General features: G+C 40.9%; 1 protein-coding gene across 1 annotated transcript in view; it reads left to right on the top strand.

Moving 5' to 3' along the window:
- The first annotated feature begins 5,026 nt into the window (after positions 1 to 5,026).
- LOC134628446 (voltage-dependent T-type calcium channel subunit alpha-1I-like) overlaps positions 5,027 to 19,677 on the top strand; it is a 190,994-nt gene continuing 176,343 nt past the window's right edge. The window contains exon 1 of the mRNA XM_063475124.1: positions 5,027 to 5,457. Coding sequence (XP_063331194.1) covers positions 5,027 to 5,457 — 431 coding nt within the window. The remainder of the gene's footprint in view (positions 5,458 to 19,677) is intronic.

The following is a 19,677-nucleotide window of genomic DNA, read 5'->3' as shown; positions in this document are numbered from 1 at the left end:
ATTTGATCTGCGTTCAGTACGTCCAACCCGGTGTTACTCACACATGGATGCCACTTACACCACTAAGACCATACAGGAAATGGCTGTGGATGATTACTGATTTTCAGCTGAGAAACAAACTAACACATATAAAGCACGTAATTAGCTCAGTGCTGCATAATCTAACAGTTTACCAGGGGGAGAAATTGACTCACACGCAAGAGTCATGGTTTGGGAAAAAAGAAAACATGCAATTGCTGTGTCATTAATGTGATAAAGCTTCAAGGTAGACCTACTTGTTTTCCTTTTCTTTGCTTAGTTATTACATTTTTTAATGGCCTTCCACTTGCTGAACGGTGCATAATAAGGTCTAATTTGTTGCCTGCTCATTCAAAACAAAAAGGTAAACAGTGTTGAACAGTCACAGCCTGTTGTCTCAGGGAAATGTGAGCTATTATTCAGCATCGTGATTCGGTAACACAAATCATTAGTTTGGTGTCAGCTATGCTCAGGGTCCTTGATCTTCTTCAGAATGAGTTTTCAGGTCACTGAAAACTCATTTTGATGTTACCGTTATAGGGTCTTCTCTTCTTCCATTGAATTTAAATAAATAGTTTCATGCACAGAGTTTGACTTTTGGAAATCTCTTGATATTTGCTTTGAATAAACCAAAAGTATTCAAGGAAGGTGCAATTATTTTTTAAGATAATTAGAGGTACAACCTTCCTCCTGTTAACTTCCTACTTAAGTGGATTCAATGACATTTTGACTTTGTTGGTATATATTCAGGCTGAAATCATTATTTTAAAGCCTCTAGTTATATTATCTCTGACAGATTAATGAGAGCCGTGCCCTGTCATACTTTGTCTTCAGTAAACTTCACCTCAGGGTTATTAATTGTGCGGATTTTATCTGCAATATCTGACTGACCATTAAGAGTGTGGTGAGCTCTGGGTTCACGACTGCTTAAAAGTATTACTTTTTGTTCCCAGAGATAGCAATCTAGTTAACTCAAGCACCTTTGAAACTGCAGCACGTAGATATGTGACATCACTTGATGAAACATGAACCCACCTGAACTTTCTTTTTTTCTCCTTCACACCGAGTTTCTTCATACTGGAATATTTCCAGAATGCATGAACTGCTCTTTTTCAGAATGTAAATCATTCTAATGAAATGCTATCGAGCCTGAAAGATGCTTGAAATGATTTTGAAATCGCAGTGTATTACTGTCTTAATGGATATGACCAATAATGTTGCTGAAACGAGGACACTTCACAGGACGGTCATTAAAGTGAAGGTGGCCACTTAAAAGTATCTGGATTGTGACTCACTCGATCTTGGTCGTGTGTGATATGTAATTACAGGTGCAGTCTAGATGGTATCACTTTCATGTGCATAAAAAGTCATTTACTTTAGGGGAGTAGGTGTAAACATGCAAGAAAATGATAAGCCGGCAAATGAGAAAATCGTGGAGTGCATTAGTACTGCGGAGGATACAAATGCTCAGAGCAGGCTGACGTGTCAACAAAAAAAGGCAGAAACTTGGGGACACAATCACAGAATAAACAACCTAACTGCTGTAAAGGACATGTCACACCAGCTGCAAACACAGCAGTAAAGTCAAATCAGCATGTTGCTGCAGACAGTAAACAGCAGCCAGCCCATCCCAACGGTCATAATGATCCTTAATGTGTCACTGACTCATGCACGTTGCATTTTAAAAGTACTATTATTAGGATGGGGCTGCACAGATGTGCTTTCTTAGTGCACAAGGTTTTTATGGCTACGACCCCCCGTTTTTTCCTGCATTTTGTCAGTGTTCCTGACAAAGGTCAAGAGTCTAAACAGCTAAGAGTCATAGATATTACATCTGGGGCCCTGCTGTCAAAACCAAACAAAAAGATTTAAAAAACATTGCCATCTACGTTCCCCATCATCAGCAATGATGGGTAAGCGTCATCGTGTTTAATGGGTCTTCTAGTAAAACAACCTTCCTGACATTGATGCTCATGAATTTCACTGTTTGAACAATTACTATCACATTATTGCAGAGCAGTGGAGACGGTTCAGAAGGTGATAGGAAATCTATAAGGTCATGCAAGCTAACCTTTAGTAGAAAATACAGCAGATGAAGATGAGTATCTGGGCTTGTGGAATCCACACACCATTTCATTTACTTTACACAGCATAGTAAACTATAGTGAACCACAGCTCAGTGTCAAGAACTTGCAGAACTTCAGAAATGGGTGATCCGCTCAGAAGCCATTCATCCTGCCCCATTCCTAGTTGTTTCCAACATTCAGCTTTTAAGACCATTAGGCTTCTCTATTGCAGTTCTGCTGTCCGACTCTTTCTTTAACATAGTATGCAAAATCACAACGATAATGTGCAGAGGTTTCATAAGATTGTATCTTAATTATCAGCGATACTCTTACATGAACCTCCAACTGTTTGCATTTTATTTTTATCTACATATTTATTTTTCTTTCCACTCTGTGTTAAGTTTTTTTTCTCCTTCTTGTTGCTTTCATCTTTTCCCTTCCTTGCACTGAACCTTTGACACTGTTGCAACATCCTAATTGCCACCGAGGTTCAAAACAGTTTTATTTCTTACCACTGACACGATGATTACTCTGCCAGAGACTGAGATTTAAGACGCTGCCAACTGCTTTGCCGGTCTTTGCTCTGATACAGCAACAGTCCTTTGCTTTACTTTCTTCTCTCTGTTGTGAAGATGTAAAGCTTTGCCAGAGTTGACACTGCCCTTCCTTGGCAACTGACAGCCCGATTGCATATTGCACTCACTGTAATAAGGAAACGCAGGTTAGCAGTCTTCTGTGTGAGCTTTCTTCCCTTCTCTTTTTGCTTTTCTCTTCGCTTTATAGTCATAAAAACAGCCTGAAAATCAGCCTTTAACTGAGATCAACACAGTTAAAAACCTCAGAAGCTCTGGTATATAGAGATAATCTGATGGCATGAGTAGATTTTGCTGAAATTTGTGCGCTCCGCTCGCTCATTGGAAATCTATGGGCAGGTGCCACTTAGTCATATCAGGACTCCTGTTCTCTGTGTTCTCACTCCAGCTGCACAATATTGATTCCTCTCAACACTAAGCCTCTGACTAAACCACTGAAATCTCCTTCCTTACTCACTCTTTTCTTGCTCCTTTGTTCCTCCCTCCTCCCCTCTGCTGACTCACTCAAAATGCACCTTCTCTGTCCGTCTCTTGCTTTTACCTGTGATCACAGTGTGATCTGAAAAAAAGAAAAGAAATCATGGCATCATGACATCATGTTGAAGTGTCTTTAAGTTTTAAGAAAACTTGCTGATGTAACATTATCGTCACACCGGTGTTGCGTTTAAATACTCGTCAGAAAAATCCTCACAAAGTATTAGTGCAGCCAGCTTCCTATTTCCACTGTTCCACCGTTCCATCTCGGGAATGACTGACTGCTTGTTAATATTGTAGGGGGATATTCATGAGATACACAAAACACTACACAAAATACTGTTTCGTATAAAGAAAAGGGAAAGTCATCGATGTGCAATAGTGATGAAAAAATAAAATAAAATTGACAAAACTCAATAAAAAGAATGGATTAAAACATCCAGCAGAGATGTTTGAAGCAGTGTCAACATAGCCTGGCTCCTTTTTGTTAGCTCAAAAAAACCTGAAACCTAAAGCCTCAGTCAGCGATAATGCATACTACAGCACTTATCAGCTTTCCTTTTTAAGCAGCCTTTTCTTCTTTTCCTCTTCGGAGTCAAAAGCGAGCTTTTGAAGCTCTGTTTAACTGTTCTTCTGCTCACAATGGGCTGATCAAGTGCACCCGGCTTCAGTTAAGAGGAACACATTAACACGTTAACAATTCCTTGTAGAATTTTTCAGCTAGTAGACATTCTTGAAATATGGATGTTGCTGTAAATAATGCTACAAGGCTTAGAAAACACGGATGAGACTCTCTCTCTCTCTCTCTCTCTCTCTCTCTCTCTCACACACACACACACACACATCTTTAACCCGGCGGAAGAGAAAATCTATATGTGCACCACAGTTTCAAGGTCTGTACCCAAGATTAGTGTCACTTATCTGAAATATGGTCACAATCTCCACCATCTACTCCTGAGTAATGGAGTTCAATAATGGGCTACAAAGGCGTTTTTGCAGCACATTATCATGCCACTGTGAAATTGACCCGCACACGGATATGTAAATGGGATCAACGATATTAGGAATTTGGCTGCATTATAGCACAATAACAGTAATGTACAGACTTCGCTCCCGGTGGGGTTATATCTACCACGACACAGTTGACTCTGTGGAAGAACATGTATTTTAAGGCAGTTTAAGGTGACTTTTTGTTTTAAATGTTTCTTATTTTTTTGGAAACAGCTGTCTTACTCCGTAGCACATTTCAGACGAGGTGCTAAGATTTTACTTATTTATTTTATTTTACTTTGATACCAAACTACAAATGAAAAGAGGGCATTTCAAAAATTACACCACATATTTATTCTTAAAAATCAAAGTCAAAATCAAAGTCAAACATATGGTGAGGGGGCCAGAACCAGCCCATCAAAGGGTTCAGTGTGGCCCACTTGTAGGCTTTGGGAAATGTTGAATAATCACAGAAGGAGGAGATAAATCTTAGACTCTTAACTACAGTATTGTAACTTCAGTCTTTTTGCTGACAAAGACAGGCCTCGATAAGATAAACCGCAGCCTGCCAAATATTACAGAAAACACCTTTTTATCTTTTTCACCAAAGGTCACTAAACCCCCGATAGACCCGTCTCTATCCAAGAAAACTAACTGAGACTTTTCAGATTTGTCCTCGCAGGCTACCGTCCTTGATAATTTGTGCTTAATTCCTACCAACACGCTTTAGTTTCTCCAATCTCTAACTATAATTTTAAAACCTTCAACCATGGCAAACTATTCATTTTCTCTGTTAGCTGCTTGTTTCTAACCCCCTGAGTGATTTATGAAATTAAATTTCTCCTTTCCTGTTCTCTTTCTCTCATTTAAGACCATAAGGTGGCCATGACGAGCGAGGAGGAGGAGGGCCCCGGCGTTGCAACATCGACAACAGCAACACCATCTGCACCGACCAGCTCCAGAGTGACGACCGCCACAGCCCGGGCCGACAGCGATGATGCTGTCGCCACCTCGTCTCCCCGCAGGCCCTCCCCACACCGCCGCCCATGTCCCAAGAAAAAGGAGGAGAAGGAGGAGACCATAGAAGAGGCAGGGATTATTCAAGAGGAGAGGATCGAGAAGGAAGAAGAGGAGGAAGTGGTTGAGCGTAAGGGGGATAAAGAAGATGACGATGACGAGGATGACGACGATGATGATGGCAGCAGTGACACCAGTGTGTTAGTGGTGCCCTACCCTGAGCTGGTACCTGTGGTCTTCTTCTGCCTTAAGCAGACAACCTTTCCACGCAGCTGGTGCATCCGCATGGTCTCCAGCCCATATCCTTTTACTTACATGCTGTGAATCACGATACTGTGGATTATTCCCACTGTGTGTTGCCTTTTCATAACTTAATCCATCATCAGTTATCCTTCCATCTCTCAGAGTTTAAACGCAGGCTTTTGGCTATTTCAACCCATCTGATTAGTTCAAAACATCCCCTGTTCCAAGCTGAATTTCTGCCTCCCGTGTGAGGCGAAAGCTGAGAGCAAGGTTCGATGCTTTTTGATGCATTTGTAGAAGGATTCAGATGGAAAATAGTCCAGTAACATTTTCTGTTTTCTCTATTTCGCCATGGTTCATTGCCAGAAGAAAATGCCCTGAAAATACAGGAAATATCAACTCAAAAAAGTCACGAGGAATAAAGACAATAAATATGTCTTTAGCTTTATTCAGCAGCAACAGGCCACCTGCTCCATGCTTGCAATGCTCTAATTTATGACATACTTTAAATCTTGGATCCAGGTCAGGCATCTTTGTATTTTGTATATTGTTGGAGTATCTCATCACTCTAAATGAATAGCTCTTCTGCTGTATACCAAATGTCAGCTGTGCTACATTACAGCAGAACCAGTGCAATGTGCTAGCAGCCCCCGGCTTCATGAGAGGCTGCTTATCGAGTTTATTAAGAGCAACACTAGCGGCCTGATGATGTGTGACGTTCAAACAAACTTCCCAGAGTTTAGATATCTTTAGAAACACCTCTGAGTCTAAGATGTGATAATGCAGGGAAACTAGGATATGACTGACTGGGTGGAAGTTAGTGAAGTGAAGACAGAAGGGGAAAACATGGGGAAATGGCAGAGATGGAATAACAAATGAAATGCGGGAGGCAGTGAGAAAGAGACAAAATGAAAAGAAATGCAGACTGATGAAAAAACATAAAGGCTGATGGTAAAAAGAAGTATGATGAAGAAGCAGAGAATATGGTAGCTGGAGTTTGGGTGTGTGTCTGTGCACTATTATTTATAGCTTCATTTCTACATTGTTTTATCAGTGGAAAGAAGAGGGGGGGGGGGGGGGGGATCCTCCAGATCAACAGCAAAGAGTAAAACTGAAAGAGATGTCCTCACTTCCCATTAAGAAGACACCACTTTAGTTTCTTGCTGGTTCTGAGATGAATTTAAAACTAAACATAGCAGGGTAGTTGCTTAATAGGCAAGCCATTCACTCAGGTCTAAAAGAAACATCGTCCAAACAAAATGTCTTGAAAGAGAAGTCAGAGAGGAAAAAAAAAGACTTCTTGCACGTCTTTGGTCTTTTCTTGCTCCGGCTTTCAGCGTCTCCATCTTACAGCTTTTCCAGTCTTATCTCCTGTGTTACTTTGTAAATTTCACAAGTGAACTGATGATAATTTTCTCCACTAGACTAAGCTGTCACTTCACACAGAGACAGACGGCCAGTACTAGAAGAAAAAAGTGATTACGCATAAAATATATATGAGAAACTGTAGAATCAGATCTCAGCACAAGGCTGTTTTCTAGACTCCTCTGACAAACACAATAACAACAAACCAACGAACGGCCCTGTGAAAAACATGTTTTTTAATATTTCTTAACTTTTGACTGTCGTCCATGACTTTACTAAAGGTTTACACATTCAGACAGAAGTTCTGACAACTTCAGGTTTTACGCTCCACTAATGATTATATTCCAATGAGGCTAACAGTAAAACTCAACATCTTCAGGAAAACACAGTGTTTAATAAACAATTTAAAAAACTGTACTATGAGACCTTTTACACAGGAATGCACAGCTTCTAATTCTTTTGCTAAAACTGTAGTTAAGGAAAGGAATGCTGATTAAACGTGTGTTGTAATGTATTTTGAATGAAGTCTTAAACATCATTGAGCTTCAGCTGCTTCAGAAAATTAATTAGGATAAAATGAACTGTCAAATCTTTAGATTTTCAATTATATGTTGCAAAATATAAGCGATAATATTATTTAACAAAACAGAACAAAACCATTTTTTAAATTTGATTTTTACATGATGTTTGGTTTGCACGTGTCGTGTTGCTCCCCTGAAATGAACGTGGTGCATTGACCAGGCAAACTGGCAGTGCGGTGATCTGCAAGTGACGTCAAGTGTGGATCAGGGGGCAGGTACTGGGAAACAAATCATACCTGTTTGCTACAAATGATAGGTATAATTCAATAGTTTTACCTTTACTGAGAAAAGGAGTGACTGGATTAGTTATTTTCAAACAATATGAATATGTGTTTTTCTTCTGACCATAATGGAAACTAGTGTAATCATTTAAGTGTAATGTTATCACCAGAGTCATTGTAGTTTTGTGTTTTCTAATTGTTTTATTTTTATTTAGTTTCGGTTAGTTTCTTGAATGGATTTTCTTGCTTTAGTTTAGTTTTTTCTTATTATCTGTGTTAGTTTTAGTCTTTTTAATTATTACTATATGAAGGGCATATGTCAGAGATCGGATTTAGAGAAATCAGGACAGGTATTAAAGTTAAAAAGAAATAACATTCGTTGTGGCGTTCCATGTATGCCCTGCCTGCTAGCATCTTGCACCCTGCTGTTATGTGCTGGATTGTCTCAGGGGCATCTTTACACAGCCTGCACCTGGGGTCTTACCTGGTACGATAGACCCCAGCCTCTATGGCTCTTGTACTTAGAGCTTGTTCCTGTGCTGCCATCAGAGTCAGTCCCTCTCGCACTCAGCAATGCTTCCATCGCACTTGGGACTTGGTACCCAATCTCAGGTGGGGGTGATGATATCTCCCCCCGAACTGTCGTCCTGGCTCCCCCTTGCCGTAGCACTTGTGTTGTACCTCGTCAGCCGTGAGAGCAGTTCCTTCTTCTGAATGTTGGGACAAGCTGGTAGTTGTTTTGCCACCAATCAGGATGCTGGGTATCGAAGATCCCATAGGTCCCTCCTCCTATTCATGTAACCCCTTCTGCTGGGGTTACTTGTGTAGTAGCATTCAGACAGTGCCCTGTTTTCGTCTCTTGCCGGCCGATGCTGTCTTGTTCCAGTAGCTCACTTCTCATCAGGGTGTCCTGGTTCCTCAACACCTGACGTGGATCTTATTAATCCGGGCGACGGATTAACATTCTTGTTAATCGTTTTCAAAATTCCAGTTATTGCTTTTTTTGTTTTGTTTGTTAATGAGTTTTTAGTTTAGTTTTCGATAACTGCAGTGGCATGTTGTTAATTTAAATTTAATTAAAAGACAAATTAACATTTAAGCACAAAAAGCTGTTTTCAATATTACATGTTAGGACTTACTAGATGTCTTACATTTAGATGTGCAGCCTGCTTTTGTTTTATTTTTGAGCTCCTTTCTCTGTTGACTTTCTGAGCAATATCAGTTGAAAAGGGGAGGATGAGTCAGTGTAACTCTGCTGAAATGGGTGAGAACTGAAAATTTAGTTCTGCAGTCGGGCGAACTGCAATGACCTGTGAGGAAAATCTAAGACCTCTGCAACAAAATCAAGAAGAGCAACTTGAAAGAAGAGTTCAAGCTGAATAGCTAGTAGCAGGAAAGAATGGAAGTGTGGTTTGAAAAGAGGTCTGAAGAGAAAGAAGTCAGCCCAGAGTCAGGAGGAAAGAAGGAATTTGTGTTATCGGGGCTTAAGGAGTTCTGTGCCGACTGCTGGCTCAGCTCCCCTTCGTTCTAATTCCCTCTCTGTCTCAATCACTCTTCTTCACCCTTTCCCTTCTAGACATTTAGTCATTTGTAGTTTTCATTGTCAAATCATCTTGCTGAGGTAGAGGGGGCCTGTCAGTGCAGCATAGTGGGATAGTTAGAAGTCAACATTAAAGAGGAATGCCTCGGGCAATAAGCTGTAATAGACAGATCAAAATTTTGTCGCTCTACACTTATTCCAAATTGCTGTTGGACATGCTTTTTTCCCGCTTACCTCTTGTCTTTCATTTGCACATCACTTTTTTTTGTTTTTTACTGTAGCTAGTAGGCTTTTGTGTTACTCACTGGCTCATTTTAGTATGACTGCTGGGGTCTTTTTCTCTGTCTGTGGTAATGCAAACCCAAAATATCCATTTGCCCTTGTGAGGAAAGAAAGATAAAAGGGTAAAAGAGCCTGACAGAATTTTTTTAAAGAGCAGTTGTACAGAAAGTAAATATTGCTGAATAAAAATGAAATTAGTGTTATTAGTATTTCAATGAGGACAGACAAAAACTACACAAAACCCCACATCATTAGCTAAATTAGCAGAGGTCCAACAAAAAGTGAAATAATAGACAAAACAGCTTTTATGCAAACAGGATTTATTGATTATTGTGCTAAACAATGGATCCATTTTGCATTCTTGTAACCAATAAACTGCCAATTTGGTTTAAAATTTTGATGCAGTTTTTCTTATTCATGAAGAAAACTGCATTATACATTCATACTTTAAAGAATATAAATATCCAACAACATTTCTGTTGTGTTTTGTGTGCCCATGACATTTTAAGTTCACACACGTTTAAACCAGTGATGTAACTGTGCTCTACTCTGGCATAAGATACTTGTATGTGTCATAATACGCTATGTGGCAGGCAGGTTAGGACCCAATATGCAGGACTCCGGAGACAATAGGTCAACTCAAAAACAGCTTTAGTAGTAAAGAATAAAAAACTCCAAACCCAATAACTGAAACTAAGAACTCGGAGAGTTCGAAAACTAGACACGACAAGAACAAAGAACAGCACGGAGACATAATGATCTAAGGAGAACTCTGGATAAAGACTAGTGAAAACACTAACTCAGACTTTACCAAGAAACTAGAACTGATAACACAGGTCTGAACCTATAAAAATAGAGTTCAGAAACAGTCAAATCTTCAGGTGCATTTACACAGAAGTAAACTTCTGATAGAGGCCCACTTGGCTAAGTCAGCTCATAAAATTAAGTTGCTGCACAATGTAGCTACTGCAACCTTCCTTGATAATGGAATAATCAAAGAATATCACTGAAATAATGCTATTCAGTGGCCTAAAAACCTTTTTGTTTGGATATTTTTGAAACAGCATTGAACTGAAGTGACTCTTTTTAATGTGTTAACTGCTAATTTTGCTGCTCTCGCTGATCTCAGCTTGACTTCAATTCTCCTGTTTTACATCAGCTAATAACGAGTATAAACAAACACTGGTTTGTTCTATGCTGAAAGTATGTCAGAACTAATAGATAGGTAATCCTGATTTCTTTAAAGACAATACATGTCAAGGCTAAATTAAGTTAATATACATACAATCACATACATTTCACTTAGATAAAGGCAGTATAGAATTTTCGACTTGGTTGTGGGTTATCTGCACTATTACCAAACCTTTGAGCACTGAGGGGGATTATTTGATTCATTAATAAAACATTGGAATCTGCTCACTGGATGATCAGACTGAAGGAAGAGCAGTAATAATGAAACTGTTGTAAGAGGAAAAAAGACCCAACTGACTCTTTCAGACACATTTTTATGCAGTTATCCACTTGGTTACAACAAAGTCATGCTTTGACTGATTTTTAAAGATATTACTACCCAAAGCTATTCAGCCCTGCTGTATTATGCTGGAAGTGGTGGTTGGAATGAAAACTCATTTTTACAGAACCAAAGAACGAGGACAAAATACTTGAGCTGGATCTAAGTTTTCTTGTTCCACACTGTATAACATATTCAAAGTGAGGTGCTGCCAGCAGTCTTACTATCCTGTGAAATTGCTATTTGTTGCTAAATTGTACATTTTCCATGCCGAATAGACTGCAGAGTTTCATAAGAAATGAAACATGTCACGCTCCGTGGTTTCTCTTTCCTACTCTTTACAACAAAGCTGTATCCATCGGGGAGTACTGCCATTGTATCCACATCTGTGTGATTCCACTGATGCTGGGCTCAAAGTGGGAATACAGCTGAGTGGAGAGCAGTGAATGTTTGTGTTAACCGGCTCTCAGGCAGAGAACTATCAGGTTTATTCACACAGAGAGGGAATAATCAGAGCAGCATCAGAAGAGCGAATGACTGAGATAATTTCAAAGAGTTGGAAAATGTTACCTACATGTAAGTTCATGTTGCCGAACTGGAAAAGAGGAAGGACATGAGGGCGTTTGAGAAAGGCAGAGAGAAGAGCAAAGCAGGCTGCGTGAAGAGAAACAGAGCATGCGGACTCAATATATATTCTGCTCCAAACCAACTCTGAAAGGAGGGGACGGTCAGATTAATAGTTTCCAATTCGTTTTCAATCTCCTCTGGACCAACACATGTGGCCCTCTTTGCCACTGGCATCACTGCAGATGCGCACACGCTTTTACACAATTCATAGAAGTTACAGATTTATACACACACACACAGACACGCACACAACAATACTGAGTATGGGCGAGGAGGGGGAAAAAAGGCCTCTGTTTGACATCTTGCTTACCTGTTTGACTGGTCTGACCTACATACATTGGCTCCTAGTGATTTTCAATGATCACGTGATAAGGCATATGTAGCTGCAGTAATAGGCACTAGAATTATAGAAGTTTTAAGTATGGCATGCATACATTAAGATAACTACATTTTAATTAATGAGCAGGGCTGTATCAGCTTGTGTAGTGGATATTCTCTCACGCCGGCTTTGTCCAGTGCCCTCTGTGTAGACATGAGTTTCAGCTAAATCTAATGCAAATTGACCGTTCTGGGATAGCTGTGAATTATCCTTTGGGTGACTGAATAATTACTGGATTAATGCAGCTAAACTGGAGTATTTTGTACAAGATTGTCTGCTCAACTAAATCAGTGTACTGTAATTGCCAAGTTAATTCCCTGGCAGTGGCTGCAGGTGTGGCTTTTAATGATGATTTAATGGTATATTTTTGCTGAATAATGCTTGGTAGAGTATTTTGCCAAGCTATGTGCTCCCTCCAGCAAAATCCACTGATAAAACATATATTTTGGTTTAAGTAATAAGTGTATAAAACATTGACTCCATAGGCTCGCAGTTTATCATTCTTTATAAAGGAGTTAGCTATACACTGTTCCATTAAAGGACTGTAGTGTTTTACTGTATGTAACTCTTTTTATTTTATGTAGACCTCCAAAGCCTTTTGAGAATTTATTAAATAATTCCTAAATTTCTTTAATTTAATGAGATTCTCTTAACAAACTGGACGAGGCCTGGCATGGCAGAATGAGATAAGTTTTGCTTTGCACCTCTTGGTATAAAACTGCATATCATCCACATACTTAGCTTTTGACTTTGGGCGGTTTGCTGAGATAAGAGCCTACTTCATTATTTAGTTAGTTAATACACTGAGGTTTTAAGGAAGGCACATGCTTCTCTGGGCTTCTCCACTTAAGTCTTCACTGAGCTAATACAGGTCTAGCAATGGCATTGCTTTTTTTCTTTCTTTTGACATTTGCAGTGTTTGTTCATCACACACACATGAAGCATCACACAACCAATCAGGTTGTGTGATGCTTGGAAGTCAGCCACCTTACTTGTAATGGTTGCTGTAAAGTCTTGATTAGGCTTTATTTTCAGTCTTCATTTATAGTAAACAACCACAAAGAGTTAATAGCCAACATAGTGGCAAGGTTGATATTCGAGGTTTTGGAAATAGTATACTTTTAGTATATTTCATAACCTCAGCCGCACAATTAACCTGCTCTTGCATTTGATTTACATTAGTTCCAATTCTCAGCAAGTAACCTGGAGATGGTAATAATAACATTAGTTGTGTTATATTTTCCTGAAACACTTGGGAATTACATGCCTCACATGGAAATTAAACTTATGCTGAGGAAGAAACAGTTTTGCCCAAAACTACATAGCATATTTATTATTGATTGACCTGCATGAACACGTTATTAGTCAGGGCAGATTTTGACCATTATTCAGCCATGAGCTCTTTTTTTCTAAACTGTGGGAGTTTCTTTTTTTTCATATCTTGTATTCAAACTGAGGCCTGGCTGAGTCATTGAGAATGCTGTTTACCAATGCTAACCTTTAAGAGAGAACAAACAAGGCCATTCTGTACTCCTAACAGAGCAGCTTTGTAAGGATCACATCAACATTTGCAAGTATCTAACATTAAGGTCACAGATAGACCTCTTCAAGGCAGTTTTAATTATGGAGCCTGCCAATTCACCAAAATTCTCAAGCCTTTTAACCACTATACCAACGGGATGGCCATCAACATAAAGGATTTTGTTTTTTGCAGGAGACAGCAAAATATAATACAATATAAAAGACTGTATCAGTGAGCATTAGAGCTCCATTAAGAGGAATTATATAACCAGTCCTGTTCCAAAACATTTCAGCTAACAGCACAACAGCATCACGTTTTCCTTTTCGAAGAACTGATTAAGTCCAGTTGGTGGAAATGACAGTTTCATCAGAAAGAAGAGGGAATCATTTTTGTCTCAGACTTTACTTTCAAGATAGATGAGTGGGGACTCGTCGTTTGGGTTTGAGCTATTTAACAGCTTTTATTTATATAGTGTGAAATTTTGAATTTTGTTCTTCTTTTGTTCAACTTTTCTAATGTATTTTGTGTTAGCGTTTACATTAGTAATATGGCCTTAAAATGCTTTTAAAGTCAGCCATATTAAGCTGGATCAATTGTGCCTAAGTAAGACCAAATGATACCAAATCATCGATGCTAGTGAATACTTGCATTCGATCTAATTTATCTTCCACTTTCTCCCTTTTTCTTCATTCACCTTAATACATACAAACTTGTGCCAGACATTTCTACTCTTTTCTATATTTGCATCTTAACATTAAAGTGGAATACAAAACCCCCCTGTAATAACTCCACGGCCTAGGGGTCCACGGTTTCATGCTTTTTAGCATCTTTATTATCACGGTTGCTGTTCTACAATCGTCTGCAGCTTTCCAGCTCGCAGTCACACACACTAACAACAACAACATCAGGACCTAGTTCAGTCTACTGAACTAGGTCCTGATGTCCAGGTGTGTCCGCCTCCCTCGCTGCCGCATCGCAGACCATGCCCTGCCACATACCCGGATCGCCCGACTAAGGCCAGGGAGCCATCCGGCTGAATCTACCCCCTCCCACCCATTGGCGGGAGAGGGAATCAGCCCTGACCGTCGGCGTCCCCAGCCCCTGACCCAGAAACAGGGAGGTATTAGATCAAGGGCCCGCCTGCATGTCCAGCGGCAGCGGTGACGAGGTGGGTCTAGGGGCCACCTGTGTAGCCAGCGGCAGGGGCGCAGCAGTCACGGCTGCGAGCCGAGGCTCCTTGGCGGCTCGACAGGCGGCCAGCGCGGAGGACCAGACGAGGCGGGACAGTGCTCTGAACTCTGTCGCCCGACGAAGCAGGTCCCGACGGTGTGCCGGGCGGCATGGGGAGTCCATCCGGCGGCCTGATCCCCGGTTCAGGCCGAGCTGGTCCTCCTTGCCCGCTGTCCACCAGCTCCGGCAGAGCAGACTTCTCTGGTTAGGTCCCTCGCGTGGCCCAGTCCTAGGTCTGCCATGCCCCCCTTCTAGGTTTCAGCACTACTGTAATAAATCCACGGCAGACCCGACCACGTTTCCATGCTTTTCAGCATACTTCTTTTATTCGCGCTTGCGTTTACAAACATGGCTGCAGCTTTTCAGCTCGCAGCCGAACACACACACGAACAACAGCAACTCCAGGACCTAGTTCAGTCTACTTAAGCGGGTGAGGTGTGATTGCTTATGCCGTCCAGGTGTGTCCGCCTCCATGACAGAAAGTACCCCACCACAACCTCCCAAAAACATTAACACCTTCCAACAAGCAAAAGCTTCCGACTTCAAAAATCTCTTTGGGGTTGTGTGAGGACAAACAAAACCTCCCAAATCAAACATGTGGAGCTTCTTGGTGTGGTGATCCCTTGTGAAGAAGGGAGCAGTTTCTTTTAGTGTCTTTGACATGCAGTGGCAAGTCTTTCTAACTAAAGCAAACAGTAGAGCTGGAGACAGTCTTGTCAAAGGGAACAAAAATGACTCATATTCTTCCTATTTGGGACATGCTACACTTGTTTTTAAAAAATCATTGGAATGACGGTGCTGAAGCTGCCCACGGTTGTGATAATTTAACGTTGTGATAATTTAAAAGAAAACAACAACAACATCATTATCTTTCTTTATCCCTGTTGTTTCTTCTACATAATTACTGCTTTTTCTTGTGGTGCCCCACGTTATTTTTTTCCCTCTCTCTTTCACTTGCTGTCTTACCATGTGTCTCTTTGGCTCTCCCCCTTGCTCTCACAGCCACAGCTCTTATGTTAATGCCAGTATTAATTATTATGCTAATGTGTCTGTTAATCACTATGCTAATGTCACTGTACGTACCTGTCAAACTGGTGCTAACGCTGCATGCAAGGGTCTGTCTTTTCCTGCTTTCTCCAACTCCCTCCATCACCTTGAATCTTCTTTTACCTTTTTTATGTATTTAATCAGTCTTTAAATGTCTTTGCATTTGGTGGAAGTAGTTCATATTTCATATAGTTAGATTATTTGTCTCACCTTCGCTGCTTTTTGATTTCCCACTGAGCTTTTAAATGCTACTCTTCCTCCACTTTTTCTCCTTCTCTCACTGTTGTTTTCAGTTTCTCAGACACAACATTGCTGATGCTGTCCACAGACTAAAAAATGCGGTCCTCCATACTCGTACCCACTTCATCTCATCAGACTTACACACATTATATATCACTTTTTTGTTTCTTGCTTATTTATCCCCCATTCAGCTCCCCTCTCCTTCAGTTCTCTCTCTGTCCTTTGAAACTTCCATGCCACATGTTGATAGATGGAGACAAGGCACCCACAGGGAAATCCCACTGATGGTGAATGTGTGTGTTTGCGTGTTTGTTCAGTGTCTGTGTATAGACAAATTTGTGATTCTTTACCACTTTACTTCTGCATGTTTATGTGTCCTTTGACTTTTTTTGCTTATAGGAATTGGACAGAGCAATGTTTCCATAGTTACAAAATATATGTTCTATGTACAAGTGTGGAAAAAGGTTAATTTTGTCAGATCAATTTTAATGTTTATAAATATACCTGCCATGTAAAGCTCATTTTCACTTCCATGCGTTGCCATGGCTATATGAAAAAAAAAATCCCCGCTCGCCCCTGCAGCCGGTCAATCCTTCAAGCTCGGGTCCTCTACCAGAGGCCTGGGAGCTTGAGGGTCCTGCGCAGTATCTTAGCTGTTCCCAGGACTGCGCTCTTCTGGACAGAGATCTCCGATGTTGTTCCCGGGATCTGCTGTAGCCACTCACCTAGCTTGGGAGTCTCTGCACCTAGTGCTCCGATTACCACTGGGACCACTGTTACCTTCACATCTTCTCGAGCGCTTCTCTGAGCCCTTGGTATTTCTCCAGCTTCTCGTGTTCCTTCTTCCTGATGTTGCTGTCATTCGGGACCGCTACACTACGATCACTACGGCAGTCTTCTCCTGTTTGTCTACCAGCACTATGTCCGGTTGGTTAGCCACCACCATTTTGTCCGTCTGTATCTGGAAGTCCCACAGGATCTTAGCTCAGTTATTCTCCACCACCCTTGGGGGCATCTCCCATTTTGACCTCGGGACTTCCAGGTTATACTCGGCACAGATGTTTCTGTACATTATGCCAGCCTCTTGGTTATGGCGTTCCGTGTATGCCCTGCCTGCTGGCATCTTGCACCCTGCTGTTATGTGCTGGATTATCTCTGGGGCATCTTTACACAGCCTGCACCTGGGGACTTGCCTGGTGTGATAGACCCCAGCCTCTATGGATCTTGTACTCAGAGCTTGTTCCTGTGCTGCCCGGTCCCTTCTGGGGTTCCTTGAGGATCAGGACTGTCCGGTTAGCCATTCTGGGTGTCTCTCGTCAACTAGCAGCTGGTTCATTTGTGCTGCCAGACGCTTGTGGAGTGCAGTCAGCTTCTTCAGCCAGTAGGCGTGAACCATGTCAGGGCCTGGTGCTGTCCAACTCTTCATACTGGAGACCCTTTCTTGGATGTCTGCCACTGTGATGGTTACTGGACCCTGTTCAGGGAGGTTGCTGTGGTCTGCCCTCAGATCCACTAGCGTCCTTTTCCCATATGCTCTTCCAGTATTGTTCCGTCTCCAGCCTTGGTGGTGCTGTTCTCATATTGTTTCCAAGGCCTCAGGTATGGACAGCTTGCTGTACTTCTTAGGCACCTTCTTCATCGTACCTTTCTGCAACTCCGATAGTTGGCTAACCTCTCTGTGTGCTACCTTGATCTTAGCCTCTAGCCTCTTTCTCCATGGAGGGTACTGCCCCTTGTGGCTGTTCAACTTGTAGCCAAGCATCTCACTGATCACTGCTGCTGTATGGTGGCTGTAGGTATCGTCCGTAGTGCTGCATTAACATCATCTAGCAGACCTTCTGAGGGTACTTCACGTAGTCTTGGTAACCGGACCCTGCCCGTGGTACAGCAAAATTAATTAATTAACGTAAATGTAAGTTTTAGTTTTATTGTTTAGAATTAAATTCCTTAATGTTATGTACATGTACACGTACGTATGTATGCTTTCTTCAGCCTCCGCCACCTCCTCCTCCGCCAACAACTTCGTCTTCAGCCAGAATCGCCTCACTCAAAAGGCGATGGAAAAAGGTGCTTCGACTTACGAAAATTTTGTCTTACGAAAGACCCTCTGGAAGGAATTAATTTCATAAGTCGGGGTTCCACTGTACATATATATATATATATTCCTTTGAAACCTTTTCCCAAATTCATATTCTGCACCATCTTTCAGCTCTGGCAGATCTCCTTTCATTCACAAGACAATTTGCGCTTTGACAGAAGCCACAATCCATTGAATGGTTAACCTTTTCATAGTTAACCACACTGTTACATAAGTATAACTTAGTTAGAGCCAGCACTGGCAATGACATGGACAAATGAGATGGCTTAATGAAATGTCTAAAGGGCCAAAGAACAGAGCAAAAGTATTCTTTAGTTTAATGAACTTGATTCTCAGTGGTGTGAGTAGAGGATAAAATGTGGGAGTAGGCCAGAGAGAGACAGAGAGATATAAAATTCATTTGAAATTGGTAACCCTGAGCAGAAGCTTATTCACACTGTCTAATTTACTTTAAATTAATGGCACTAAGTTTAGCATTTCGATCATTACTGTAACTGTGATGGCAGCCCTTTGGTTTTTATAGTGCATGCCACTGGGATGGATATACTGAGATGTCAGTTTGGTTGTTTGATGAACTGCACTCTAAATTACCACTGTTCTTTGAGCATAAATTATTACAAAGGGTAGACTTTGTTACAGAGGGTTGCAAAGTAAAAAATGTATCTCAAATGAATGCCTTCATGGTTACAGGATTTTGGTGAGAGAACACTGGACTCCTTGTCTGTAACTGATATATAGAAAGATGGCAGGCTCAAATTAGTAATGATATGGATTTAAATTAGAATCATTGCAACACACTGGACAGTTATAAATCTGTTGCAAATACAGACACATTAAAAAAATGTTAAGAGATAAGATAGCCATCACTGAATTGTACCTGCTTGGTAATTAGGAGTTGATTTAATACCTTTTGCTGATATTTTCAAGCTAGTTTTCTTCAGTGTCACAGGCGTTAGAATATCAACGTGTAGCCTTCATTGGGTAGGAGCTCAGAAACCTTAGGTAGTCAAGGACAGTACAGGGAACAGGATAAATCATTTAAGACATACCTGAATCAACCCTGCGCCTGATTTGGCAATAAATCATACCAATTAAGTGAAGCATCTTGAAGTTTTACCAAAACAGTGTTATCCAAGGACCAATATACAACTAATCTGCAGTGTTTAAACTTGTTCATATCAATTTACTGCAAGATTTGAATTCATTCCCTATCATTTGTTCTCTGCAGGCCACACAGTTCCTTTATCACGCTTGGCCCCTGGATTCTCATAGGTGAAGGAGAGCTGAGCAAAAACAGTTCTATTCATCCCCATTTACTTTTCTTGGCTTGAGATTTCACCTACCTCAGCACCATTCCATGGATCAATTTTATGCTATTTTGGGCATGGCCTCTTTGAGATCAAGGGTCCTCTGTGGTGTAGCCTAGCAAATTCAATGCTGGATACCATGCTGTGTTTCGGCTGCTTGTTCAGAGGTGATCAATAATTCTACAGTCACACTGAGTTCTCTCTGACCTTGATTAAACATAAATAGATGGCTGTGTTATGGCGCATCTAGCATAGCACCTTGCCACAATTGATAATTTAGACATGGCATAGGGCAATAATTTAAATAACAGTAACAGTAATAAAGCC

This window comes from Pelmatolapia mariae, linkage group LG6 (genome assembly GCF_036321145.2).
Source record: "Pelmatolapia mariae isolate MD_Pm_ZW linkage group LG6, Pm_UMD_F_2, whole genome shotgun sequence".
Lineage (NCBI taxonomy): Eukaryota > Metazoa > Chordata > Actinopteri > Cichliformes > Cichlidae > Pelmatolapia > Pelmatolapia mariae.
The sequence above is the reverse complement of the archived record's forward strand: the minus strand, read 5'-3'. Positions and strand labels throughout refer to the sequence as shown.